At 45.8% G+C, this 27,563-nt stretch overlaps 1 protein-coding gene across 2 annotated transcripts in view; it reads right to left on the bottom strand.

Annotated features, from left to right (window-relative positions):
- RAB11FIP4 (RAB11 family interacting protein 4) overlaps positions 1 to 23,297 on the bottom strand; it is a 125,668-nt gene extending 102,371 nt beyond the window's left edge. Inside the window, exon 1 of one of the 2 annotated variants that reach the window (XM_027471624.3) lies at positions 22,934 to 23,297. In XM_027471624.3, the coding sequence (XP_027327425.1) occupies positions 22,934 to 23,077 (144 nt within the window). In that variant the 5' untranslated portion in view covers positions 23,078 to 23,297. The remainder of the gene's footprint in view (positions 1 to 22,933) is intronic. The other variant, XM_027471623.3, reaches the window with a different exon arrangement.
- Between the last annotated feature and the right edge of the window lie 4,266 nt (positions 23,298 to 27,563).

The following is a 27,563-nucleotide window of genomic DNA, read 5'->3' as shown; positions in this document are numbered from 1 at the left end:
CATCAGGGAAGCTCTGCAAATGCCTTTCAAAACGCAGCCACCAAACCAGAGTCTGTCCAATACAGAACTGAGCAAATATCTTTGGCCTCCTGCTGAACCCTCCCTGCACACAGGGAGGCTCCACATCTTTCTGGAACAGCATCAGCACAGATCTTTCATGACCTTTGCGTCCAGCAGTTACATTAGGGGAAGCACCAAGTCTCTGCAAAAAGTAATATTTTGTCAGTGAAATAAAAAAAGAACATTTTTCTAGCCAGCAGTCAGAGCCATGGGCTGGCAGAGGGGACAATTCCCCTGCTCCAGGGCATTTTGTATCTTGATGATAAACTCCAGTGGCTAAATTACTTCTGGTTCCCATCATGTGTCTCACTGCTCGCTGTTTATTTACACTGCTGCACCAGTGAGAATACGAAAAGCTGCAATAACTGAATTACTGCTGTGCTCAAAGATAACAGTGGCGAGGCCTTTTAAAGGCTGCTGCCCAAACACTTGCTTTGTCTGGGATAAAAACGAACAAATAACACCTGAACAAAACAAGGATCTCAGCACACAGTGCACGCTGGATGTTAGGGGGTTTCCAGCACCAGAGGTCAATCTTTGTGCCAAAGAAACAGAAGATAATGTAAGAAGGGAAGAAGTACTAGAAGGTAATATTTGTATCCTAGCTCCTATCAATTTTACAGAATTTGGGTGATTCCAGAGGATGAATGGCAAGCGCTGAGCTCAAGGGAAGCTGTAGTCTTACTCTGAAAGCCTTCCACCACCAACCCTCAGCCTAAAGCTGCACAAAGCCCAAGGCTCACTGCAGGTCTGCTCACTGGGGAGGATGCTGTGGTTGGGAACTAAGCAAGTGCTCCTCACCCCATCCGCACCTCCAGCAGCAGCAGCTGGGGGGACAGCCAGAGCTCCTGGGGGCTGAGACCCCCACCAAAGCTCGACTGCCCTGCTGGTGGGCACTGTAGCAGATAGGCCATGTTCCTGGGGACAATAAAGAGGCCTGAGACATGGTGAGAGGCAAACAACCAGGATGGATGCACGGTAACACGAGCAAAGCCCTCTGCAGGCCAGCTGTGGTGTGCCTCAAGAAGTGAACAGGAACCTCACCGTCACCTGGACACCTCCTGGTCAGCACACAGGGTCAGCAGCGAGGCTAAGCTAATTAATGGCAAGGCTTTTTCACCCTTGGCTAAGCTTCTCACAAGCAGCAGCACTCAGCAGGAGAAGTGAGACTTACCGAGGGATTTGACAGAGATCAGCAGCTTTATGGAGCTCTGCCAGAAGTTTTGCCATGTATCAGGAAGAAGCTGCGAACTGCAGACTCACTCTGCCAGTGTCAGACTGACGAAGAACTACAGCTCTGCTCATGATTTTCTGTTGTTTCTCTTGACCCTAGAAAAACCTCTCTCCATAATGTGGGCTACTCCATTTCTAGGATGCTTCCTTCCTGCATCAGCTCTGTAAGTGTATTTTACCTTCTCATACACCTGACCTTTCAGCGTAGGCTCCACCCTTTCTCAACTGTTTTTCAGGCATTTTCCTGTGCCTGTATGTCAGGACCAAATACTCAGCTGATTAAACAGGAAAACCTACACCTCTCCAAAAGACGCTTGCTGTGTGGGCTAATAATATTTTACTGGTTATACTACATGGACTGTTAATTTAAGGTCAGAAATTTAGTGTTAATGTAATGTTCTGAAATAAAGCCTTGCAGACCAAAGCCTAACGGAGCTGTGAATCAGGTGCAGGCAGCAGCCTTTCAAGGTTTCTCATCCTGGCCGTTCAAACCTAAGGCAACACCACTAAGATGTGGTCTGACAGTTCATTTTATGCTTGGATACTTTACATATTGACAGCAAAGGGAATCTGTGGCAGCCCCATCTAGACCCAAGGTGCAGGCCAGCGCCTCAGACAGAGCAGACAATCTGTCACTCTTGGAATAAATTATCTGCTTGGAGAAGAACATAATATGATGCTATTCTCAGGAAAATCACACTCTCTTCCTGTTGTCCTTTCATGATGGTTTAAGCTGCATGAACTGACTGCTTCTCTATGGAATTGTGCACATGTTGCTGTGGCATTTACTGCCCCAGCGTCCTCCTCCTGTATCATTCAAAGCTGCTGTACAGAATCGAGTCCTTCCAGACCTGATCAGACTCTGGTCTCAGGCTTCAGTTCTTCAAGAGCCTCTTTCTCTCTCCTGACTATCTAGGAGGCCTTGTCTTCTGCTAAGATCAGATGCCTGAAGCTGGGTGTTATGCTTCCCAGCTGGTTTTCCATCCATTTACCATGCTTTTTTTTTTTTTTTTATGCAGTCTGTTCCCTCAGGATCTCCTACATACCGTCGTCCTCTCTGAAGCAAAACTCTTGAAATGCATGTAACACATCCAGTGGCAAGGAGGGAAAAAGTCTGCTCCTTGTCTAGAAGGCCATGGTTTAGTCTGGGTAGGAGCTGCTGGCCCTGCTCCAGCATGAGCATAGCTGGGATAAAGGGAATTCTGCCTGAATCAAGAGCTGCAGACTGAAAGCCTAGGGAAAGCCAACTCAGACTGCTCGAGTACATTAAAGGAGGTCAGATGTTAAGTAAATACTCAATTAAGAAAGGAGGGCAAGTAATTAGTAAGGCTAATTCTGTGCCAAAGTGGTCTGGATGGTACACACACAGTCATCCCATCTCCTTCCGCACAACGTAAGCCTCAGTTCTTGAAGGTGCAGCCCAGCTTTCAGGAGAGCTGTGTTCAGTCACCATCTCTGCCACAGCAGCAGCGGTCTGGTCACAGACAGGTTAATGGTTGGCTTGTACGTCCATTCCCCAAACTCCCAGGACAGTGAAAACAAGTACATTGCAGCTGAGATGCTCAGCCACTACAGCAATGCACCCAAATCGGTGTGTATACATGGGGTTATATATTAAAATAAATACTTGTGGCAATTACAGCTCTCCAAGAAGTCCCGAGAGACCAAGCAAATGCTTGTCTGTCCCCACACCTATTCTCAATGCGTGTCCAGTGTGAAGGGATCTCATTACTAAAAAAAAATCAAGTGTTATTCTACATCAAGCACTGCAATAATACCACAGTGGGTAGCTGGCACGTACCACAGATGTACAAAAAGAAGCAAACGCCTTATGCAGTGTTATATAAAACCCATTAGAAACACCAAGCCTGGCTGGTTTGAACCTATTTGGCCTGCACTCATTTACTGCAACACTGCTCTCACAACTGATATTCAGAACTGGAGGGATTCTAAAAATAACCAGTGCAGGGAAAGAAAAGAATGGCAAAGAAATTGTTTTTTTGGCCTGGCCAACAGATTGGGCAGCAGCTCCCAACTCCCCAGGAGCTCTCAGTGCCCTGCTCTGTTAGGAACCTGCACTCCCTAACGGCCCCATTAGGGACATTAGGCAGGCAATTTATGGAAACTCACCATGACCTAAATTTTCGCACAAGACATGCAAGAAGGGATTTTTCCAGTTTGAGGCCAGGCCAGAAATTGTCATGTCTTGTGTCAGAGCTGATTCAAGATCTAGCTGTCAGTGAATTGACGGAGGACATCACCCTGCCATTATGACAAATATATGTAGCTGCTAATTCAGAACCAGGAACCCAGTCCCCAGCCTACTTAGCTAGAGGTCTCTCATATAAGCTGTAAAATTGGATTTAAAAAAAAAAAAAAAATCACACTTGCATGCTGCCCTGTGCTCCCCCAGAACAAAGCTTTCTCTTGAAGCTGATGCAAAAAAAAACACATTCTTGTGTGCAAGCTCTCCTCCTCTGCTGGACCATTACCCAGGGCTCTGCTTTGAGTCACAGGACCCTGTCACCAGCTCACCCTGCCTCCTTCCCACACCCTTTCCATTTAACTAATTCTCGCACAGCTGCTGCGCAAGTGAAGGCTTCCTGTAAAGCGCAAGGAGAAGCGATGAAAGCGATCTAATTGCTCTGTGTAGATTAATGGTCCCAGCACAACCAGCACATTTTACCAAGGCACGGAGCTAAGTTTATACAGTACCTGGGAACAATTTGCAAGCAGACATAACACCCAGATCTTATCTGATGCTTTCATCCATCTACCTTGCACTGTAACACTGGCATTGACTTCTGGTTACTGCTGAGAAATGGGCAGATACAGCGAGAGCAGGAGATTAGGCACGAGATACCATTAAAGCTGACAGATGTTCTGCATCCCAAATCCTGCCTTCACGACCTGAGGGTGTCCTGATGGAGCAACACAGCAGAGAGAGAAGTCTGTCTGAATATGAGCATCTCTCCCAGCCATCCACTAGACAGACCTGAAACACAACAGGAACACTCCAACACTGTGTGCAATACATCAGATGCAAGATTTAACAATTAGCTGGTTAGAGTAAGAGCAAGCAAGAAGAAAAATCCTCCCCTATAATTAAGGGTTTTCTCAGACTCCCTGTGTTATTTTTCTGCTAGTAAAAGCAGTCAGCGCAGTGCTGGGGTAACAGAGGATAGAGAGCCTGTAGCTCTTTCATATAATTACCAGTTGTCATCTCATCTGAAAGACAACCCCGCAAGCCCCCTGCTGTGTCGGATGTGAATTAACTTGTTCTTCTCTAGCAAGGACACTGCACGAGTGGAACGGTTGGGGGCTTTCTCCCAATAAACACACGACAAAGCTGTGCTCCCTGTTCAAACACAGGGACAGCGCTAATTGTTTTGGCTTAGTCTTTCAATGGAACAGTCACCGACTGGCGCAGAAAAGCAGCTGCTACCTTGCAGCCTTCGAGCACGCTGGGCTTAGCTGCAGCCTGGGGTCTCCTGTGGCTTCCTCCTACACCTGCTCTGACCAAGGCAGGCTGAGGTGCACTGTGGAATGCTGACTGTCTGCTACATCTGTGGGTCTCTGCAAGAGACTGCCAAAAAAAACGCATTCGAGCACACTTGGGAGCTTTGAACCATGCCGTCAGAAATGCTGGCATTAAACATTTGGGCTTCACACCACCATGATGTACTATCAGCATAATTGGGTTTCTATGATGTAGCCAACACTCTCTGCAGTTAATCAGATCTGCGCTGCCATCTCACAGGCTCCTGAAAAGTGAACTCTGGTCTCGCGGGGTGCTCACCAGTGGCTCTCCAGGGCATCACACGGCACAGCAGAGTTAATGTCCCACACATCAGACCAACCTCCACAGGCAGCAGCTGGACTGCACAGTGCGAGCTGTGTGCCCTCTACGTATGGGCTCAGCCCTGATGGAGATTTTGCCCTTTACGGCTTTTGGAAATAACACAGCACAATAATAATCAGCAGAGGCACAGGATATTGCAAACTCATGGCCTATTTGGAGGAAATAATGAAGGGTGAAATGTAAGAACTTGAGGAGAATGGAATACTCAGAGGGTCAGGTGGCAGCAATAAAACACCACATTTCACATTACTATTGCACAGAATAATTTATCAGACACTCTCAGTATATTGTAATACAGGCTCCGCTTCCCCACCCGAGATGTAAATTTGCATTTCATACCCATTGCCAGGCTGATAGATATCTGCAGCCAGTGCAGCCCAGTGACAAAGGCTCCATACATCAACTGTTCCTGGTCATCAAAAGGACAAAATTTACACACCAGACAATGTCGAGATAAAGCACTGATTAAGTAAGAGAAAGTCGCTGCAAATTCTGCTTAGCATTTTTCACTTCAATTCATAAGCAGAATGGACCGTACTCAGGACATGCCAAAAGAAGAAAGGAAATATGCCAAGGAAATCAGCACCTAGCACGCAGCCAGAATGTTCAAATTCTGACAGCAGAAAAAAAAGGCAGCAGCAAATCCTCTGCAAATAACTCACCAGTAAAGATTTGGAAAGGGGAAAAAGTCTTCAAGCATGGGCCACTGTGAAGCTAAGCAAATCCGGGGCTCAGCAATACTCAAATCATGACAATAATATTAAATATCAACTCTCAGAAATGGTAAAAATGGACACAGAGCTCTGAAAGCTCAGAACCTCCAGGTATGGAGAAGGTAGCCCAGGAGGCAACCAAGAACAACACCGACTAACGGTTTCCCAAGGACAGCCAGCTCACACTGCTTTCTCCTGCACCCTGGTTCCTCACAGCAGGGCTGCCAGCACCTAAGGAGATCTGCACGGCACAGCAGCGCTCAGCCGGGCTCCCTCCACCCTGTGACTGTCTCCTGTGCACAAAAAGGGTGAAGTTTCTCGTCAGGCAAGGAGCCTTGGCAGTCTTTCCACAACATCTGTTGGTATCTGCATCTCTACGGAGAAGCTAAAGAGACCTGTAAATATTTAAAATGGCATTTATTAATCACCTCCTGTTTCTTCTGTATAAATGTTATATAACTGCTTTGGGGATAAAGCTCCTTAGTTTTAAGCATAAACCGGTACAGCTCCTTTTACTCTTAACAGCACCACAACAGGCTCTATTCCCATCTCCGAGTGACATCAATCTGAATTTCATTAAAGCCCAGACAGTTACACCAGTGCTACAGTAATGGCGAACAGTTAGACCCTTGAAGGACAAATCTAAGGGAATTAAAATCCTAACAGAATTATTCACCTAATGACATGACAAGAGAAATTCTGAACTTTTCCAGGTGGTTTTCCATGAGGTCACCGAAGCCTCTGTTTTCCTTTTTTTGTGCTTCAGCTGTTCTCAGGAGCGTCTGAGGTCAGACAGATTCTCCCTGTTGTTCTCTCCTTTATGCCAATAAAAACCAGAGTATGAAGCCTCTGGGACTTTCAGCAGCAAAGACAAAAGGCAGTCAGCCTAAGACAAAACATTCCTGCTTCCATCTGAAATTACCAGTGAAATCTGACTACAAGGACGAAGGCACTACAAAGATTTAAATAAGCACTGTCTGCATTTAAAACTTTTAATTCACAGCTCACAGGCATTTGGCTCCAGGTTTGGCTGAGCCCAGTTCAGACAAAACCATGAATCTTACACGCAGTCAGAAGCGTATCTTCCTTCGCTGCCAGACACAGCTATGCATTCTGTAAAACACAGATTTGAGCTGGGAGTAAGGTTCCTGTCCTTCTAATCAAGGAAAGAAAGCAGGAACAAGATGATCTGGGTTTGTGCAGTTGGTAGAAGTTACAAATTGCAGTTGTCATTGGTAAGAAAAAGTGAGCACTGCATAAAGACATCTACAGGAACTGTGGTGGTCACGTCCGTTTGGCCCCTGCTCGTTAGTCTTCTGCACCTAGCGGCGCAGAGAATTTACTGAGATGCTTCCACGACACGCAAGCTGCTGTGCTGAGTAACGCATCGCTGCTGCAACCTGTCACAATATGTTGACAGACCTTCACAGCGTGAACAGGAACCTGTTTATTTCATTGTTAATCCTCCTACAATCCAGCTGAAAGGGATGGCGTGTCCTGTTTGTTGTTCCCAAAGTGCAGGTAAGGCCCCGGTTTGAGGATTTTGTGTAGATGGGTGTTATTTTTTTCCCCAGAGCTGTTCATGCTTCTGAACTCCAGGATCTGAGCTCCTTCTGAAACCCCATACAGGACAGGCACGTCCCTGAGTTCAGACCCTACAGACCCCGATACCGATGACAGCTCCTCTTTAGCTGAAAGTACCCAGAGGAGCCCTGGCTCCTGCCCCAGAAACAGCCACCGTGTTCGAAGGGACCCCAGGCTGAGGACAGACTGATGGGGGGAAACCTTTCAGTCCCACTCCCAGTTTGCAGCAAAGCTCCACTGGTTTTACTAAAAACTGCCAAGTTGCCTACAGTCAAATGAATAAACTCGTCATATGGCACACATTTTTTTCCGTTTTCTTTTTAACTACTATGTTTTACAGTTAGCTTTTTTTAGTCTGACATTAGTGGGTGGCAGACATGTTACTGCATTACAGCTTTTTTTTTTTTGGGCAATTTTATCTCAGATTAAACCTACCTAATCTGAATCACAAATACAAGTGTGTGTGTATGTATATATACATTCAAATCTACTATTGCAGCATTTTAACATACAGCATAGGGCTTTTTTTTTCCCGTAATGCAACCCACGCTAATAATAGGAACATCCTCCCCCCACCCAAAATATAAAATACAGCTCTGATACCATTGTCATGTTCCTTTTCCTACTTAGGCTCTTACAGCCTGTGGTTAGCACAGAGAGGGAACAGGACATATTTTTAGGACAAGCTCTATGAAAGATTTAATGGCAGAAAAGCGTATGACAACAGTCACTTGGAAGACTGCTGTCCCTGCACAAATCCTGCCAAAGGCCTCAGAGCAGGGCTGTAGGTAGCAAAGGAAAAAGAAGAGGCAGACACAGGAATAGAAAATAGACCCCAGAGGAAATAAAACCTGAAGGAAAAGATCAACAACATGTTTAGCACATGTTTATTACACACTAGCATCTGCAATGCTACCTAGCATTTTACATTACACATTTGTATGTGCGAACAGTTGCACAAGCACCAGTAACATTGCTCAGTGCCTTAGGTCTCTGCCCTTGAAGTCTGCAGAACTTTACGAAGAAACTAGTTCCAACAATCTGTATACTTGGGGAGCCAGCAGAGAATTTCCTGCCTAGATTTTCCTTTTTCTCAGCTATTTTGATTAGCCTGATTGCTCCTTGCTGTAAAGAGCACAGCTCTTCTACCAGGAAGTATGTATGAAGCTCATGTTAGGTGTGCAAAGCCCTTGGCTCATCAGGAGCGTTATGCCTGGGCTAACTAATTTCATAACTCAGCATTCCCGACAGGTGTCCGGTCTAGCCCTAAACATCTTAAAAAATTAACTACACTTGGCAGCTCCTTCCACTGCTTAGCTCTTCTGATAGCTAAAGCAGAATCAAACAATAAATTAAGCTCTGGAAAAGCCCCGTGGCAGTGAACAGAAATGACAGATTTCTACTCTGCTGTAGAATTTAATAAAAGGAATACACTTTTTCTGTGGAATTCCAGAGGACACTAACAACATTGGAAAGCTGTCACTTTTCCTATCTCTTGTATTTTCAGTGTCATTTCTAAAGAAACCTGTTAATATGGATTTTCCCAATCATATGGGACTTCCTGAAGGAAAAAAAGAAAAACAAAACAGAAAGGCCTTAAATTCAACAAATCTCTGCTGCATGCATTCAACTTCATTTTTTTATTCAGCTCCACTCCTGTTCATCTTTTACCCTCATGCACACAGACCCCCTAACGTCACTGGGACGTGAGCACATGCCTGAGCACTTGGCACAACTGAAGGCTTTGTTTTTCTCTCTCATTCATTGTTGTTATCAGTGGTGTAAATTCTGCCACAGATGTCAGGCCAGCCATCAGCGCCTGCCTGCTGGTGCTGAGCAGGAGCTGCTGTGCAGGCTGTACCTGCCTTCCTTGCTACAACGCTGTCATTAAAGAGATCTTTCCTTTAGAAACCTAGCTGCTTTTTGCTTTTTCTTTCTGCTGGTGGATTTCCAGCACAAGTGAGGCAGCATTCGCAGGCTCTGAAGTGCAGCACTGTAGTATCAGTGCAGCATCCAAGGCTCCCAACTGCGCCGTGAGCAGCTCACTGATAGCAGATGCATTCCTCATTTTGCCCCGCTCTAGAAAGTGATGACCATCAGCAGCATTCCTGGGGCCACGCACCAAGTTGCATAGGCAGGCTAATGCTTTTACACCTAAATCAGATGTGCTGCCAGGTGTAAATCAGATGTGCTGCACTTTTTGATTAAAGATTTTCACAGTGCTGCCAAATCTTCTCTTATCCAGCTATCTTGAACTCAGATTTTCAAATTAATTCCACAGAGGGCTTTGGCAAGAAATCTCTATTGCAAGCAAAAATAAACTAGCAAATTTAAAACACTTCACAGCTTTATTAGAGGCTATTCTTAACTTGGGTAACACCAGCATCTTTATTTAATTTCCCCACTACTCTTGTGAATGGCATTTTAAGAAGTAACAACTTCAGAATTAAGACGTTGCCCACGAAGGTCTGATGAATTTCTTGTCCCCTTCCTGCATAAGCAAGGACTCTGCCATCCAAACCAATGCCATGACACCAGCTTTTACCACCTCAAAGTTTGTGTCAGAGCAGAAGAGCCCAGAGGAGCTGCACGACCCAGCCCATGCAATCACACCAGAAGAGCCCATAGCCCAACTCCCCTACAGGAGCTTTACACCCAAAAGCAGACTAAGTCCTAAACTCACTGAGTGTCTCTGGTGTCATTTGTAATTTGGGGTGTGCTGAAAAAGACATTTAAGAAAATTAAGTTTCAGGAGAGCTGATCATTCTACCTTAACAGGAAAAAAAAAAAAAAAAAGGAGCCTGGTGCTGCCTCTGCACACCTGGGGTACGAAACTGCTCCCAGACTCTTCTAAAAGCCTCTGAGATTTCGAATCCCCTTCTGACACCTGTGCAACTCCATTTGATGTCGACAAATTGTGCTTAGAGGACAATGTGCTCTGAGCACTGATGCAGCATGACCCCACCCATCTTCCAGAGCTGCAAATTAGGGAATTGCAGCGGTGCAATTAGCAATGGTAAAGGGAAAGATGAAGCAGCCCTGCTATCTGCCACTCCAGACTCTTGTAACAACACTTGCTGAGCAAGAGCCCAGCGGTAGGAATCCAAGCCTCCATTTTAGATCTCCTACCATGTGGCAGACCCTGAATATTCATTACGTATTAGAAGCTTTGAAAGTGTAAATTCATCCCACAATCAAGTGAACTGATTTATTCACACAGCTGAGTCACACTCGTTTGCAGTCTCTGACCTAAATCCATTAATGCAGCACCAAAATAAGTCATGCTTTTTATGTTAGCAGTATTAGCTGAACAAGGGTGAATATTTTAAAATTGTGTGTGCTATCTCTTTGAAGCGGGGGCTGACACACAGCTCGGCATGGTGCTGAGCCTGCCTTCCCTGCCGCTCCCACGAAGCAGCGTGGATTGCTCTTGTTATCTGCATGCAGTGACCCATTTAGTCCAGATTTCACAAAATCTTCCCGGGAATCACATCAGCTCTTTAACGAGAGTCTTTAGAGTGCCAAGCAGCAAGAAACTTCACCTAAAGGGAGTAATAACTCCCTCATTAATCACAGAAAGCACAACAGCCATTTCCAATAGTGGGGAGGAGTGCTGTGATGAGAACGCAGCGTTTCTGGGTCTAGCACCTCCTACATCTTCCCCGAGGGTTAACGCAGAATTTCCATGAGCTTTTGCCATACTCGGGAAGTAAAGCTGCATTTTCAAAAATGACCCGAGCTTTTTGGAGCCACTAACTTTCAATGGAAATAAAGAAGCATCAAATATAGCAACCAGTTTGGGAGGTTTAACTTAAAAATGCAATCAATGAGAATTTAATCTTTTAATGGCTTCTCCCTTCCTTCCCCTCTGATAGCCTGTGACATTGCCTGAGTTCATCACTGATAGCACAAATAAACCCACAAGCTCCTGCAGGAAGAATGAGTTTTTGAAAGGTTAGTTAAAGTTCAGTCCTGTGCTGAAATTGCCATCACAATCTAATTACTGCGTGCACTGAGCGCACACTTCGGGTCTTAAAATCAATTCCCCTTCCAGGCTGGCAGCTTACTCCTCAAAACCAGTCCTTGCACATGGGTGGTATTAAGAGGCACACAGGTATTCAAACAGGCTAAACACTGCCATCCTGTTCCACAGCTTTGTCCATTTCACCTGAATTCCCTTTGTATTCGTTCACTGCTGGTGGCAATCTACCCATTTATTTGCTTCTTGCTTCCTTGTTCCTCCTTCCACCCAATTCATTTAGCGAAACCACCGGCTGGCACTGATGACGGCACGCAGTCAGCGCTACTGACAGCAGTTCCCCCCCATTAAGCAGGCACAATGACTAACAGACTGGTTGCAAAAGAGGAAAGTTTCTATCAGTAGCAAGGGTAGCATAGAACACACAGAAGAAATTGAAACTAAAGCTGAAGTGGGATTTGGGTAATCGGAGAAATACCTCCTGTGACTGACACACCCACCGTGCACTGAATGATGTGAGTTCCTAAAAATGCTGAGTGTTACACAACGGGGAAAGGAAAGAAAGGTACCAGGGTGCCAGCTGTACTAGGTCAGGTCACACAGACACCTTCAAAGGATGGCAAGAACTCCCTTCCGGAGTCTCACATCTTTAAATTTCCCCAAATCAAAGGACAATTCTGCATCTTTGCCTCTACAGAAGGTGTTCCAGAGGATGCTCAGCTTGGTGCCCTTGTGGGCTCAGGAACAGCTTCTGGTGAAGCTACCAGCAGTTAATCCAAGCCTCCCTTCAGACATCCAGTACCATACGGAAGTCTGGAAGATTAACTTCATTTTCATATCTCATAGAACAACATAAAAGATAGGGGAAAAAACAACCAGACACAATGTTTCATGGCTATTACCCATGGTAACCCTTCCTCCTGTAAAAAAAAAAAAGGTATTTGAAATTCAGCTCTTCACACTTTGACTCCAAAACACAGATGCTAACCATTTCTTGCTATAAGAGCAGAGCCCGCACTCCTACCCTTTTCATCCTGTGCTGTAAATCCAGAGAATCGCTGCCACAGAATAGAGCAACATCTAAAAAATGCAAGCAGTGGCAAGCACTGAATTAGAAGTGCCACCGAACAGAACACATTGCAAAAGAGCCACTGGCACTAATAAAGAGAGGGGGGTGAAAAGCAGCAGCCAACTGCAATAAACCCAAAGGTAATCTATAGCCCCATTATCCCACCAACTCAGCTCACTCAAGCAGGCTTTTCACTCAAAATGTGTAAATCATTCGCGTTTACAACCACATAGAGCTATTCCTCCAAAGCTCCATTCTCTTCCCAACAGGTGCTAATTTGCTACAACACAGCTAGAGCTAAGTGAGCACGATGGTTTAAGCTAAGAGCCCCCCACCACAAAGCACAAGCAATGACATGCCCACGACTGAAGCTCTCCCTGAAGGAGGAATAAACTGGGACAATAATACAGGGAGGCCAGAGCATCAGGTGTTATTTCAGAGAGTCTCCAGCAACGCGAGGCACCCAGGCAGAGCTGGAGAGCTGTGGAACAGCAGTGACTGCAGTCAGCTCATGGGGTGTCCCCCGAGGCACCCCTGATTCTCATGCCTTACACATCCCTGCTGCATGGTGCCCTCCTCCTCCTCCCCACGCTACGAGGCAGAGGCAGGGAGCAGAAACGTGGCCAGTGTGTGTGCAGCGCTGGCCCAAAGGCAGGGCAGCTGCAGAGGACCTCCAGCCGCTGCCAGCTGCACCCAGCGGGGAGGTGCGCGGTGCAGCGGCACCCAGAGCACGCCAGGAGCACAGGAGGGATGTTTCCACATACCAGGCTTACCGTGCTTCTGGAAACGCACTGAGAACGCCGTTGGGAAAGTAAAGCTGTTGCTGAGAAAAGAAATGTCATCCACAGTAGTTATACCAGGTTTACATGAAAAATACAGCAAGAGGAATCCCTTGGGGCTACCTACACAACAAAAGCCATCTGCGTCTTGCACTTTTGGCAGAATCAGTAGAGTTTGCAAATATTTTACCTTGTTAAATATGCAGAAATCCTCTGGATTACTCATAGAAACAGCTGGCAAATTGGACATCAGGACAGTTGTGAAGTGGTAGATTACTGAGAATGATGGCAATGTGTCAGCCCAAAGCAGCACTGGCACTCAGGGATGTGCTCACCTCCACTGCCTCCAGCTGCACCACAGGTGGGTGCAATGGGGTTGGGAGAGGATAACAACACATCGTGTGATGTGGCAGCATTCCCACAAACCCCAACAGCAACAGAGCCTAACTTTGTTCCAGCAAATTACAAACTGTGCATCCCTGGGCTTTTTCCCAGCTGTCATTCCCTCTGAAGTTTGTCCTTTCAGAGGGCTATTATTTTGTCACTCATCAGTTATTTTTCTGGTTACATCTGCCTGTTATCTTAGCTGGAAGACTTGGTATTCTAATGCTTGATGCACATAATTTATGACATATGCCACTCGCCACTGCCAGGAAGAGGCAAAAAGCAGACAGACTTTCACAAACGCTCGTTTCCAACCACTGTCTGTTCAAACCAATTTCACCCGCCAACAAGAGGCACTGGACTGTCACACTGGGAGCAAATATCACGGCACTTCCCCATGAACGTTCCCAACTGGGCAGAAGAGCTTGCGTGTGGCAAAGGCCATGCAATTCCCAGGTGGGAACTGGGGGGAAAAACTGCAAGAGTTTCCTCAGTGGAACCTTCCGTGGTGTTTAACTGCTCAGTGAGAAGAGCAAAGCTGACATTCTTAAAGCTCCTTTCAACATCTGTCCCAAGCCATACCTCAACTCTTTATTTTTAAGGGATCTTAAAGGGAATTGAAGAATGAAACACACAATTCACTCTTCACACCAGAGTCTAAAATTCACGAGTTTCACCAGCGCCTGACTGCAGCAAATGAAGTCAGACTTCATTTGCTCAACACAGAGACCAAGGGAACGATCACTGCAACCACAAGCTGTGAAAAGCAACAGACAGAGATACTCAAGAGCTAAAATCCAACATTCTCTGTACCATCCTGCTTTAAAGCTGTTCCAGCTTTCTGTACAAACTCATGATATTTTTTTTCCTAAAGATTATATTCCTCTAGTCTCTTTCTGACAGCTTGGCATTATCCAAGGTTTTGCTTTTACCTATTGCTCTATTTTCCCCATAGCTCTGGATAACTGTGAGCTGAACATAAGTCAAATTAAGCAGAGGAGAGATGAACCAAATGGCTTATTTCCTCTCCCTCCTGGAGCTCACAGGCTCCCTGTACTTGCTTGATACAAAACTTGGTAAATAACTGATTTTTCAGCTTTTTGCCCAAGTAAAGGAAATCAAACACATTTTATCAATTTCTTAGAAAAAAAATAAATAAAATGTGTGTTGAACAAAATTTTATGATTTGGGGCATTTTCACTTTTTGTTTGTCAAATACCTCAATTTATTTTTGTCAGGAAAAAGCAAGCTTCAAATGAAAACAATCAAAATATGCTTAAAACAAAACAATAAAAACAAAACAAAACAATAAAAAACAAAGTGAAATTAACTACATTGCTACTTTTTTAAGGCAAAAATCGTTTGCAAAACACAAACCAGACTCAGGGTATGTATGGGACTTGCGAAAAGCGAAGAACTCACCAGCTTTGCTGAGACACTCCACACTGTTCCGTGTTGCTGAGATGCTACGACACCGCAAACAAGCCAGCATTTTGTGTTTCCCCACACCGAATAAGCACGTAATTAATTGCCCACATACTTCCTACCACAACAATTTTATGTTGTCATCAGACAAGACTGCCAGCAGGAGAGGGCACGCAGGTTTGAAGCAAGCTGCCAGTCCTTACAGCATGTTGAGATACCCCCATTTGGAAGGGCTTAGTGCACAACGATTACCTGATGGAAAAAAGCCCTTGCAACATACAAGGGTCACATCCCCGATTTCAACAGGGTCAGGACTCCTTGGGTCACGCTGCCAAACCTACTCTCATCGAGGCTGCCTGTTGGCCCAGTAAGGACAGCAAAATCTCTCTTCCCACATCCCATTCCTTTCATTAGCAGCCCACCTCCCTCCGGAGCGTGCAGCTGCCCTTAGCCCTCTTTCCAAGCAGGCTCTATTGTGTTTTGACACAATGCCACACAAATCCAGCGTGTGAGAGAATGCTGCAACAAAACGCTTCTAATGAGAGCCCTCCGGCTTTCCACTGTTCCCAAGAACAAAAAAAAAGCTCAGAAAGGTAGCTCTAGTGCTATTACTGGAGGATTTTGTACTGCTTTGGGGTAACAGGATACACTGCTGCATTTCACCCTCTGCATTATTAGCTACTGCGCCCCAACATTATGGGGTTTAACTGGGTGAAATACGTTCCACTGGTCATATAGTTGCTTGCTACAAAAACAGCAAAATCACCAATATTTGGGACAGTTTCTCAAATCTATTAATACCATGCAAACATATGGGCAAAGCTGTTTATATCTGCATATTTGTTTGAGCTTTTTAATCACAACAACAGCAGTGTCATTGGAAAAGAATATCCCATGTTCCAAAAGCCATCTGGATCTCATTGGGGGGGGGTCTGGTTCACCACGAGGTGGTGGAACAACACCAGAATGGCTTCACGAGCCCACCGCAAATCTTCATGAAAAACCAGGCACCAAGAACACCCAGAACAACCTAAGCATCGGAAAAAAAAACACAAAGCATGCTGCCACAGCAAATTTCCAGCATGCGTACCAGAAACATGCTCCAGTGTGGAACATCACAAAGCAGTGCCACAAGCTAAAGATGTCTGAAAAGAAAAAGGTTCCTTGAAAGCTTCCATCCAAGGACTCCTTTTACTTCTATCAACACCAGAACAGACACTTCCAGTATCTACTTTCCCGATTTCAGGGAACCTAACAGAGAACGTCTCTCCCATCTCTAAGCTTTCTGCTTCAAACAAACAAATAAGCAAACCCCAACAACAAAAGATCTGAAACCGTAATGCTATACCCAAAGTAAACTGTTGAAGTGGCTTTAAAATCTAAAGAGTAGATTGTAATTCTTCCAGGTCTGTGCCCTGTGCATCAATCCTGTCTCTCGCAGTATTTTGACCCCACAGCTCACTCCTGTCACTCACTCTGGGGCAAAACATACTGTAAAACTGAACAGGACGCACAGCTTAGGAAGGAGCCCCGCTGGGTTTGGTTTTAACGGCACAGAAGATGTGAAAATAACATTCATAGTGGTACATAAACACTCACCTACTCTCCAAGTGAGGCCCTTTAATTACATAGTGAAGAAAAAGGAACAGAGATGCATTACACAGTGCTTTGCTTACACTCGCGCCGCTGCTGTAAACCCCGTATGTTATAGCAGTAGTGTTCGTGTCTGACATTTCCCGTTACCATTCATCAACTTCATCACTCCCCACACTGAGCTAACTACGCTCAGTGCACGGATGGGAATTCACTCAGCAGCTTAGGCAGGTATCTAGGTCTGACATCATGGGCAGCCCACAGACTCGTGTATTTTAAGAACTGGTAGAACTTCATTTCTAGCTCTTGAGCAGACACTGTGATTCAGTTTACTTCCATTACAAAACAGCAATCAGGGATTATAAAATGTTTGTGAATATTAGCATTGAAAGTAGATAAAATTATTATGAAATGATTTTGTAAACTACAAAGAGAATAATAAGACACATTTACTTAGCTAAACATTATGATGCAAATGATTTTCCCCACTATATTGTTATGCAGGTGTTGCTGTGGAGTACAAGTCACTTGTGCTATAGTTCTGTATTGCAGATCATCCCCACAAATCCCACATGGCACTGTCCTGTTCCCCCCTAATATTTACCCTTCCTAGCAGCGATTTTGTCTAACTCACTTTTCAAAGCTTAATCACATTACAGGAAGAAAATCAGTACGTGCTAGAAATCTGAAATCCTCCCTAGGATTTGCAAGAGCAAATTTCTGGAGAACACGCAGACATGTCACAGACAAAGAATATCAATTTTACAGCTTAACAGCATGGAGCAACTCAGGAATGGGGCTGGGGAGGTGGAAGGGGGAAGGAAAAAAAATAGCAAATACCTAGTCTTGCTAGGCAGCTGAATATTTTAACTTCACCAGTTACATATGATGCCTTCAATACAGTGTGCAAAGAATGCAGTAATGTCTTCTACACTTGATCTATATGCTAACTTTTTTCTTTACTTTTGCATTTAATAAGGCAACAGTAAATCACTGTAGCTGTACTAAAAGCAAACACCGAGGTAGTCATAAAACAGTCATTTAAATAAGAGCATCAGGAATTGCTATTAAACTTGTTTGCCTTTCCTCAGGCTTTGTGAACTCACTATTTCAGATTGCTGACACGTATTGCAAAACACAGCAACAATAAATTCTTACCTGTGCACATCACCCCCCTCAGCTCTCACCTTTGAAAGGCAAACATATTACATAACAAATTAAACTCATGAGTGCACAGCAAACCCACAGCTTCTCTTCCCATAACAGTGCTTCAGAAAATGTTTGACTAACACTAAGTACTAAGCTCGGTCTATGCCAGCTGTTTGAAAATACACGCTTAGTGCAAGGATATGCCAAAGGGCTATTTTAAACTTACTGCTGGCTAGTTTGCATGGAATCAGGAAGGCTACAGCAACAGAGTAATCCATAAGCCAAGTACCCACTGCACCATTCCGCAACTACGCATATTCCATGTCATTCTGAATGATTTGATGGTCTTTAAGGTCCCTTCCAACCCAAACCATTCTATGATTCGGGTCATCGGTATATACAATTTCAAGGAATATCACTTTTTAAAACTACTGTATTTATTTCAATGTCTCGGTGCCAAAGTCTTTTTTCTCATGGATGGAGGTATGGCCAGAGCATGCTGCACATTACCAGGAACCTATGAACCAGCCTCTGTCATCATGCACACTGATGGAAACTTGCAGCGACTTCACTTATCTCTATGGCACAACTTTGAACTGCACCTCTACAGCTGGGAGAAGCCCGAAACTCCCCCAGGCCATTCAGAAAGATCCCAGGTTGTTATGTAGTGAAATTACAGCCCTATCTTCACAGGAGAAGCCAGCCATGGAGCTGCTACAACAGAGGGGCTGTGCTTAGGGCACAACTCCACCAGGTGTCCCTGGGAGACACCTGAGAGCAAGTAAGAATGGAGCACGTCTGCCAGGACTGTCATTAAACTGAGACAGCAGCCACAACTACTATCTGGGCACCATGCAAGGCTGATGCCTTTGGTTTCAGCTCAGGATGGTGATAATCATCACAAGAAAGCAACAACAAACAGCAACAAACATTTCCCTAGTCCAATGGTTTCTTTTGGCCAGAAAGTTTAATTTGTTCACATGAAACATTAATTTGTTTCCAGCTACTTCTGTTCTATACTACTGGAAAGCCATTGATTTCAAGTGAATTACTGTCCAGTCACAAGAATAATTGATTTTGGCCTCCTGATTTTATTAGCTGCTCAAGTTCCCTCACAAGTTGAGGAGTGTTTGCCGACCTTACCATGACAAGGTTACTGCCTACGCACCTGCACAGTTTGCACACCTCCCAAGGATGATTCCAACTCTAGAAGCAGTCAACACGTTCAGCATGCTTCACTTGTTGCTGAAAAATGAATGCAGAGTTTAAATAGAATCTGGCATAATGAAACATCAACTGGCACTACCCTGAAATACACATTCACACACTCCACTGCCAGAACTGGGGCTTGCTGAACACGTCACTCACAATGCTCCTAGACACTCAGCTGCTAGTACAACTCTCCTCCCAGTGAAAGGGAACCAGATGGCAAGCAACTCTTGGCATTTTTCGATGTTATGAGAAGTGTTTCTTCAACTAGTGAGCACTCGCCATTCAGTCAGGTCTCTTTGGAAACAGCCCTTCACATCTTTCTTCAGCTTCTTTCACAAACAGCCATTCAACAGGAAAGCAAGGCCCAAGCCTGTTATTTTTAAGCACTGAACCAAAATGTCTCAGTCTAGGAGTTTCTGTTGTTAGGAGAGATAAAGAAGCACTTCTGAAAGATGAATTTCATTTTGGGACCTGTTACCTCTGAGTGCTCAGCTGATCATCAATGACCACGGAGGAAAATTACTTGATATACCCTGGTTATACCCCAGAAGATGATTCTGCTGTTGGCTGTGCCAAATGAACACGGACTACTCATTTCTTCCTGCGGTTGAACCACATGCCACATAGGTCAAAGGTTTCCTTCTATTCTTTGTACAGGCTCAGCTGAAGCCTGGTGTTGCTGCTGCAGCCTCCGCTAGGAGCCAAGTCCGGGGCACGTGAGAAGATCATGGCTCCGTGCTCCTCAGCAACAGCAGGAAAGAGAATCACGTTGGGTTGGTCCAGTGTTAAAAATGCAATGACGAAATGCTACAGCATAAAAGCAAACTTGCTAGAAATGCTTCTGCTGCAGAAACACCTTACACGAGCAGCTGCTCCGAGACGATGGCTGCTCTGCTGCAGGTGGCTCTCAGTGACTGTAGGAAGATGAGGATTTTGGGGGGGGTGGAAGCAGAACGGTACGAGGAAAGTGTGATGGTGCGGTCTTAAAGAAAGGAAAAGCATCACACTATTAGAAGCGAAAGCTCAGAAGTTCAGTAAAATAGCAAGGAATTTGATAAGAAATTTTTAAATTTGCTATTCTGATGGTGCAGGTAAGGGCTGCTTTACTTGAACAGGAAGCTGCTGCCTTGCTGCAACATTTTGCCTTGGGGCAGTTTTCAGAGAGTTGTAGATCTTTCAGGAAAAATAAATTTCAGCATGTTGACTGCACACATGTCCAGAAGAAAAAAAAAAAATGAAGAAAAAGGAAATGGAAAGAACAAGAAAAATCAGAAAAAGTCAAACACCCTACACAGTCCAAGCCCCACACGCCCTGGTTGGTATTAAGAATTTATAGACTCCAAACTTTGCACTGCTGTGGCTGCAGGAAGGTAGAGAAGAGGTGGAAACCTGCATGCATCAGGACGGCACAGCTGACAGCACAGATACTGTCTCATTTCATAAACGTGACCCAAGGCTACCAGGGGTAAGAGTCACAATTATTCAGGCCACAAAATTACAAAACGGGATCCTCTCTGTGGCCAGATTAATTCAATAAATAGAAGCAGCAAATAACTTAGACATGAGGGCCAATCAATCTTTCACTGATGCCAACAGAACGATTTCTTTTGAATGCAAAGGAAGCCATGGTGGATCAGGCCCAAGAAGCATAGCACGTTCAAATGTATAATTGGTTTTCAGTGACAATAAACACATTTTAGTGTGTTAAAGGAGAGTGCTCGAGCAGTGTCTCTTCAGCTTAATTTCATGAGCTGCATTACCACACACAGCTTATTAGGTTCCTGCAGCTGCGGGGGTGAAAGTGCCATGTTATATGGGAGAACAGCTTCTCAGTGTCTCCAGACATCAGCTGCGATTCATCATACATAAAGTTCAGTTTTAACAAGGCTCAAAGACAGACCGGCTCACCTGCTCTAATCTTTCTGCAGTAAATGTGCACTTGGAAAATTGATTCTGTATTTCCCTAACAAGCCTCTTTCGGTGATTTACTAATCACAATTACTCAGCTGATACACGCTCCTTTGAAATCAAGGGACTGCCAGCCAACGACTACAATCAATGCAGAGAAGCAAAGGGGAACAAAGGGTTATATCTCTGACAGATGCATAGTTAAGAATTCTGTGTCCCACTTTTGCACATACCTTGTTTGAACACTGCCAACTACAACTGCATAAAATAAAAAAGGATGCGTTGCTCCCCACTGGTAATTCCTCTAGTGCCTGCCCAGGAAGCCAGCCCCTCCTGCAGCCTCGATACCATGCTGACAACCGATACTTTTCTACCGCCTTCACTGTTGAGATTACCGGTTTTGTCGTCTATTCTGTTCCATTTCATATTTTAAATATTTGCCAACTAATATACTCCAATTTACTCAAAGCTTGAGAGCACCACCTGAATTCTCCCTTACATCACACAGAACCTTCCATAACCTTATAGATTTCTAAGACCAAAAAGGATTGTTGTGATCGTCAAAGCCATTCTGCTGCAAAACAGCCTGTGGAATCAAACTAATCTTCCTCTGCGCTGCAAGAGAAAACCACCAATTTGCCTCCAAATAAACGCAGCACTGCAAGAAGCAATCCTGATGCAATGCATTTGGCAATACCATTTAGAAATACTTCTATTAGCTTATATAAAATTATACAACTTACCAAGAGCCAAATAAAACTAGAAATCAATAAAGCTCTCTACTTTTATGCATTTCTCCTCATCATTTTGCTGGTTAAAACAAGAAACTCTAGTTTCTCATTAAGAAAACGTTTAACAGACCAATGACTACCTGCAAGCAATGAGCCTCCTCCTGCTCTTCTGATTTCATTCACAAGCTGTTTCATTACCAGCAGTAAGCCAAAAATGAGTAATTTGCTCCGACAATTAATGTGAATTCACTGTGGTTTTGCTGCCCCTTTGGCATCCCTTCCCAAACTCCTTTTTTAGAGGCTCCTTCCGTTAATTTGTTTTATTATCCTTTAAAAGGCCAGCTGAGAGCAGCCGAGCCTTTTCCCAGTCCCAGCTCCACTCCCCAGCCCCAAACCTGCCGGGGGCGCGTTGTGAAGCATCAGTTAAGCGCAATAGCCCGAGAGGTCTGAGAGGGAAAGCGTTTCTTGCTTGGTTAGTTTGATCAGAGCTGCAACCCTTTACTGAATCACCTAAAGGAATTGTTTAATATCAAACACACGTCATTACCCCCCAGATACGGGTCCGAACCCCGCTCTCACGGATTTACAGGGTCCTGCTGTCATTAGGGCTCCACTGAGCCCCTTGGAGCAGCTTGGGGCTGGCGGTGGGATACCAGAGGGCTGGGTGGATCACCTGGGGGCTCCACTCGGTGCCTCAGGGCTGCTCCTGGGGGCTCTGCTCTGCTCCTGGGCCGCTCCTTGTGTGGATGCCCCGCGCCCCACTGATGCCCCCGCCGCTGCGGGCGGCCTGAGGGCCTGGCACCGCCCGGAGCTGCGGCTCGCTCCGTGCCCGTTCCCCGCTCAGGACCGTGCTCAGCCGGCACGGAGCAGCCCCCAGCTCGCAAACACCTCCCTGAAAGGCTCCGTAGCCCCGCCGGGACGGCCCTGAGGCGGGGTTGGGGGGGAAACATCAAGGCCGGGTGGCTCCGGGACCCCCTGAGGGAGCCGGGACTCCGGCCTGCCCTGAGGGACGGGGGCTCCGGGACCCCCCGGGGGGAGGCTGCGGGACCCCTCTGAGGGACGGGGGGAGCCCGGGACGCCCCGAGGGGCTCCAAAAGGGTCGGGGCAGGTCCGAGCCGCCCTGAGGGAAGGCGGGGAGCTGAGGGGGGGCCGGCGGGGCAGAGCGCGGTGGGAGCAGCAGGTGAACGGGGCCGGGCCGAGCCGAGCCGGGCGAAATCCTGGCACCCCCCATCCCCATCCTCCTCCTCCTCACCTCCTCCCCTTGGCCGAACTGCAGCCCCAGGGCCACGAAGTGCTCCACCCGGATGAAGCCGTCCGCATCCTCGTCGCACACGTCGAAAACCTCCTTGAGCTTCCGCAGGAACGGCAGCAGGCTCGGCGGCTCCATCGCGGGCATCACCTCAGCCGGAGGCCGGCGGCGGCGGCGACACCGGCGGCGGCGGCAGCAGCAGCCATGATCGCCCTCTCCCGCAGCCGGTGCGGGAGAGACCGCGGGCAGGGGCCGGGGGAGGGCTGGAAGAGAGCCGGGGGAGGGCGAGAGCCGCGGGCGGAGGGAAGGAGGGAGCGAGGGAAGGAGAACAAAGGGGCGGCGCGGCGAGGCGAGGGCGGCGGCGGCTGGCGAGGGGCCGCGGGGCCGCCAGGGGGCGCCGCTGGGAGGGAGCGGCGGGGGCGCGCGGCGCCCTGAGGGGACGGGGGAAAAGGGAGGGAAACGGGAGGGGAGCGCGGGCTCCTCCAGGCATTGGCGACCCCTCGGTTTCTCTCCCGGTTGCCACAGACTCGGTCCTTCCATCCCCAGAGTCCCAAACAAAACTGTCCTCGCTCCTGAGAAAATTCCTGGCCACCTGCTGTGGGGAGGCCCGGGCTAAAGGCAGAAAAGCGGAGTGTGAAGAGTTGGAGGGTGGTAAAGGACAAGGAGGGCAATGGGAGCCGCTGTGCTCCGGCTGGCAGAAGCACTTCTCCCTGCCTTTGGTTTAGGGCATGAGCTCAGCCGACGAGACGTGGCTCGGAAGGAAGGGATGCCCCTGCCTTTGCAGGGTTCTTCATAAAAGCCTTCTGCAACTGCTGTGCTGGGTTTTAGTTTGATCTTTCTGCTCTGTCCATTTTTCTCAGTTTTTGGACCACTTTTTAAGCCCACAGCCATGAGCTGCTAGTGAGAAGACCAGTCCAGGTTCTGGTTCCTGCAGTGTGCCTCAGACCAGGAAGGTCAGGGAGGATGGCTCGTGGAGGATGTGACACTGGCTGTACCTGGCTCAGGTACATACTGCCTCTGCCAGGACATCTTTCCCTCTGTGCTTACTAAGGACAAGTGACTGTCTATCACCAAGTGACATTCTGTAGGTGATGGATAAAGCTAACAATCCAAAATGGCCATGAAAGTGTAGCAGGTTTTGAGCTGAGGCAGTGTCCACTTGGCTTCTTTCAGTAGGAGAGGTTCTCATGCCCCTCAGCAACCCTGAAAATCCCATAATTAAAGCAAGCTAGTGAAATTCTTCTTTTTTTTTTTTTTTTTTTTTGGTATCACTAGGAGCGTTCTCCTCAGGAAGTTTTCTTTGAGCATATATCCCTCATCTCTGCTATGTGCAAATTCAGCGTTCAGGAAGAGGCTGACTTGACAGCTCTGTAGGCTTAAGTCAGCTGTCAATCAACAGCACAGTGATAGCACACACTGAACAGGCAGCACAGCTCCACATATAACCAGCCTCTGATTTGGTTCCAGAGCCCCTACCACCCTCCTTTAGTTTTATAATAAATACATAAGACTTATCCAGTTCCCTTACTGATGTACAAGAAGGTCTTTCCAGACCAGCAAAAAACCTCAAAGTGCAGAGATCAGATAAGATTCTTGAGAAGCAAAGAATTCATGAAGAGATGTGAAGATGCAGGCAATCTGAAAGAGAAAAGGGAAGCAAAATGTTTGATCAGCAAACTTCTCTGAAGCTGTCTACATAGAGCAGGACTCTTAGATGTTGGGACATTTAGCTTTTATCTCAGCATAGGTGAATTCACCTTCAGGTTACATAGGAACTGAGTTAAGCACACCCCTCAGGGGCACCTGTTTGGAGTATTCAAAAATCTATGAGCTGGTACCCTTCACAGCTGTGGAAAGCATGCTTTTAGGGTATCAGCTACTGTTAGTCTAAATGCTCTGAAGTGGAGTTCAGCCCTTTCAAAGCTTCAGTGCATGCCTGTGTCGTTGTCCCACACTGTTTGCTCAGATTTTCTCAGTGTCTCCTTGCACCATCTGACTTGGTTCTTTGTCTGCAGGTGGGCACTTGTACAGTCCCAGACAGGGAAGTGGAGTAGCACAATATTATGGAAAAAAAAGCCAAACAAACATCATAGTAGACATCCATATTTGCCATGCTCAGATGAGTCTGTCTTATGAAATCCAGTTAATTCCTACTGGCTTTATCTTCTGATGGAGGAAAAAAGAACTTGGTCCAGACATGCAAGTAAGTGACAATATAGATTTAGACCAAATCTGTCAGTATCAAAGTATGTGTTATTCTAGTATTAATTTCTAAAAAAAGGAGGAACACAAGGGGGGGAAGCTCCAGGTATAGGCAGTAGATACTATAGTTTGGGAAGTTAGTACAGAAGTCTGAGAACTGCCACACAGTTTGAATGACAGACAGAACTGAAATCAAGCTGATATGAGAGCTAAAGAGACAGCTAAATATTCCGAACAAAGATCTGACAGCTGGGAAATTATCTGATGGTACTGAATACAGAAGAACTGTGATGTGAGATCCTGTCAATAAAGGCCCAGGATCTGAAAGCTGGGGGTGCCCCAAGCATGCTCAATTTGGGACACTGAGCTAAACATGTGCCACACACACTTGATGGACAACTGCACTGGCAAGGGACATGGGAGAGGTCAATTTTTACTGCCAGTGGATGTAGCTGGCATTACTCCTTACTGATCTCTGCTTTTCCAGTTCTCAGTAGAATACGCACGCTAGTACCACTAGGCTATTTTTCCTTAATGGTATAGCAAAATAGCTGTTTAATCAGAGATGTTTGACAGCTTCTTCATTTGAGTTTTATACTATGCGGAGTAAGTATCTTATATGTTGTGAATCTGATCTTCTAAACTTGCAATAAGACTAGTGGTGGTGCTACCATCTTTGCCTGTTAAGAATGAAGAGTTCAGGAGGAAACATTTCATTGAATACCACAGGCCACGGATGCGATTCGCAAGATTTCTTTACAGTCAGCTGCTCATCCATCAATGTCACTTCCATTTATTTAGTGAATTGTAATCTGGTGTCAGAAACAGCGTGTAATGACTGCATTACCCACGACTGATGACCTTATCTACAGTTCTGGTTGCATTCCAGCAAACAGGAGCGACATCTGGAGACCTAACCTCTCAGAACAGTTTCATAGTACAAATTCTCTCCGTATTATATATAACATCACTCAACTAAATATTGACTTATTTGACTTACTGTATTTTGACTCAAATGCTGTTTTCCATCAACAACTGTAGCTCTGATTAGCAATATAACAGATGTGCTCTGCTAAGTAAAATGACAAAATACTACAAATTTTGTAGAACTTTCAACTAGCAAGGATCTTTGAAAAATTCTAGTTCCTAAAGGGTCTCACCATGTAAAAGTTTACTTAATGGTTTGTTTTTATATAGTGTGAACGGTATTGCTTGATTTCAACAGTCCTCTTACCAGATCATGAATTGGGCATATGTGTAACTCTCTGCTAGATGAACCTAGCTAGACAGCTGACTGCAGTTACCTAAGCAAACACAGCAATGCCTTCTTTGTTTCTTCTTAACACACATACTACCTTCAGAGACATTGATGAAAAAGTTTCCAAATTAGTCAGGGAATACACCAAATTGGAAAAGAAGAACATGCTTAAATACAAACGACAATGTAAAATGGTATGTTCTGGCTAAAGCAGGCCAATCTAGCTGCTGGTTGCAACCACAAAACCTCACTGTAAATGGGGGCTGTACCCACAAAGACCAAAATATCTGTTCTATTGAAGCTACTACAAAAGTTAATCTTCTGTACTGGCTCACATACAACCATTTCCACTATGAATTCATAGGATCAAACACACATTTCCAAGTGCTAATCAGGTTCTCCCAGGGATGGCACCAACATGTTCCCATGGTATTGGAAGGGCTGCATACTCCACCAAGTGGTCAGCCATTTCACTGCACTTTTGTCACCAGCCAAGAGAACCGTTTTGCTGGCCACCTCATAAAGGGGAACAAGGTGAGTGTAGTACCAAAAATTATATGGAAAACAGATGACTAAATAGTATGGGATGAAGTGAGCTATTTTCCTTTTCTAGTAAGTCCTACAATCCTCCAAATGCCTTGGGACCAAGTGTTTCAGCTCCTGGTACATTCCAGGAGCCTCCATGCCTTCTTTTAGGGAGAGGAGAGCACCCACCAGCTTTTCTCTGAAGAGCTCTAAGCAGTTGGGAAGGCTTATGTTTGCCTCAGATTACAACATGTGATGGCATCTGGCAGCCTCCTGGAAGCATTAAGGGTGCTAGAAAGCATCTGGCAGCTACCAGGCCTCTAGGTCATTTCTGTCCTGTTCTTCAGGTAGAGATCTCCAGTCTTGACAGGAGATCCTGAATACAACAAAACATTTAAGATACCTAATTGTTCTGTAGACCTGAGAACTTGTGAGGGGACCAGCAATGGGTCTGGGTAAGCAGACAACCATGTGAAAAGGTAACCTAGTGTAGTAGCTACAGTTATTTCCAACTCCTACCCCAAAAAGCCCTGCCAAGAGACACACAAACATTCCTCTCTGGCTCTAGCAACCAAACAACAACACACCTCAGACTCTTGAAGGGAAAGACCATTGTCTCACGCAAGTGACCTCTCAATGTCTGCATAC

The sequence above is a fragment of the Anas platyrhynchos genome, chromosome 19 (genome assembly GCF_047663525.1).
Source record: "Anas platyrhynchos isolate ZD024472 breed Pekin duck chromosome 19, IASCAAS_PekinDuck_T2T, whole genome shotgun sequence".
Taxonomy (NCBI): domain Eukaryota; kingdom Metazoa; phylum Chordata; class Aves; order Anseriformes; family Anatidae; genus Anas; species Anas platyrhynchos.
The sequence above is the reverse complement of the archived record's forward strand: the minus strand, read 5'-3'. Positions and strand labels throughout refer to the sequence as shown.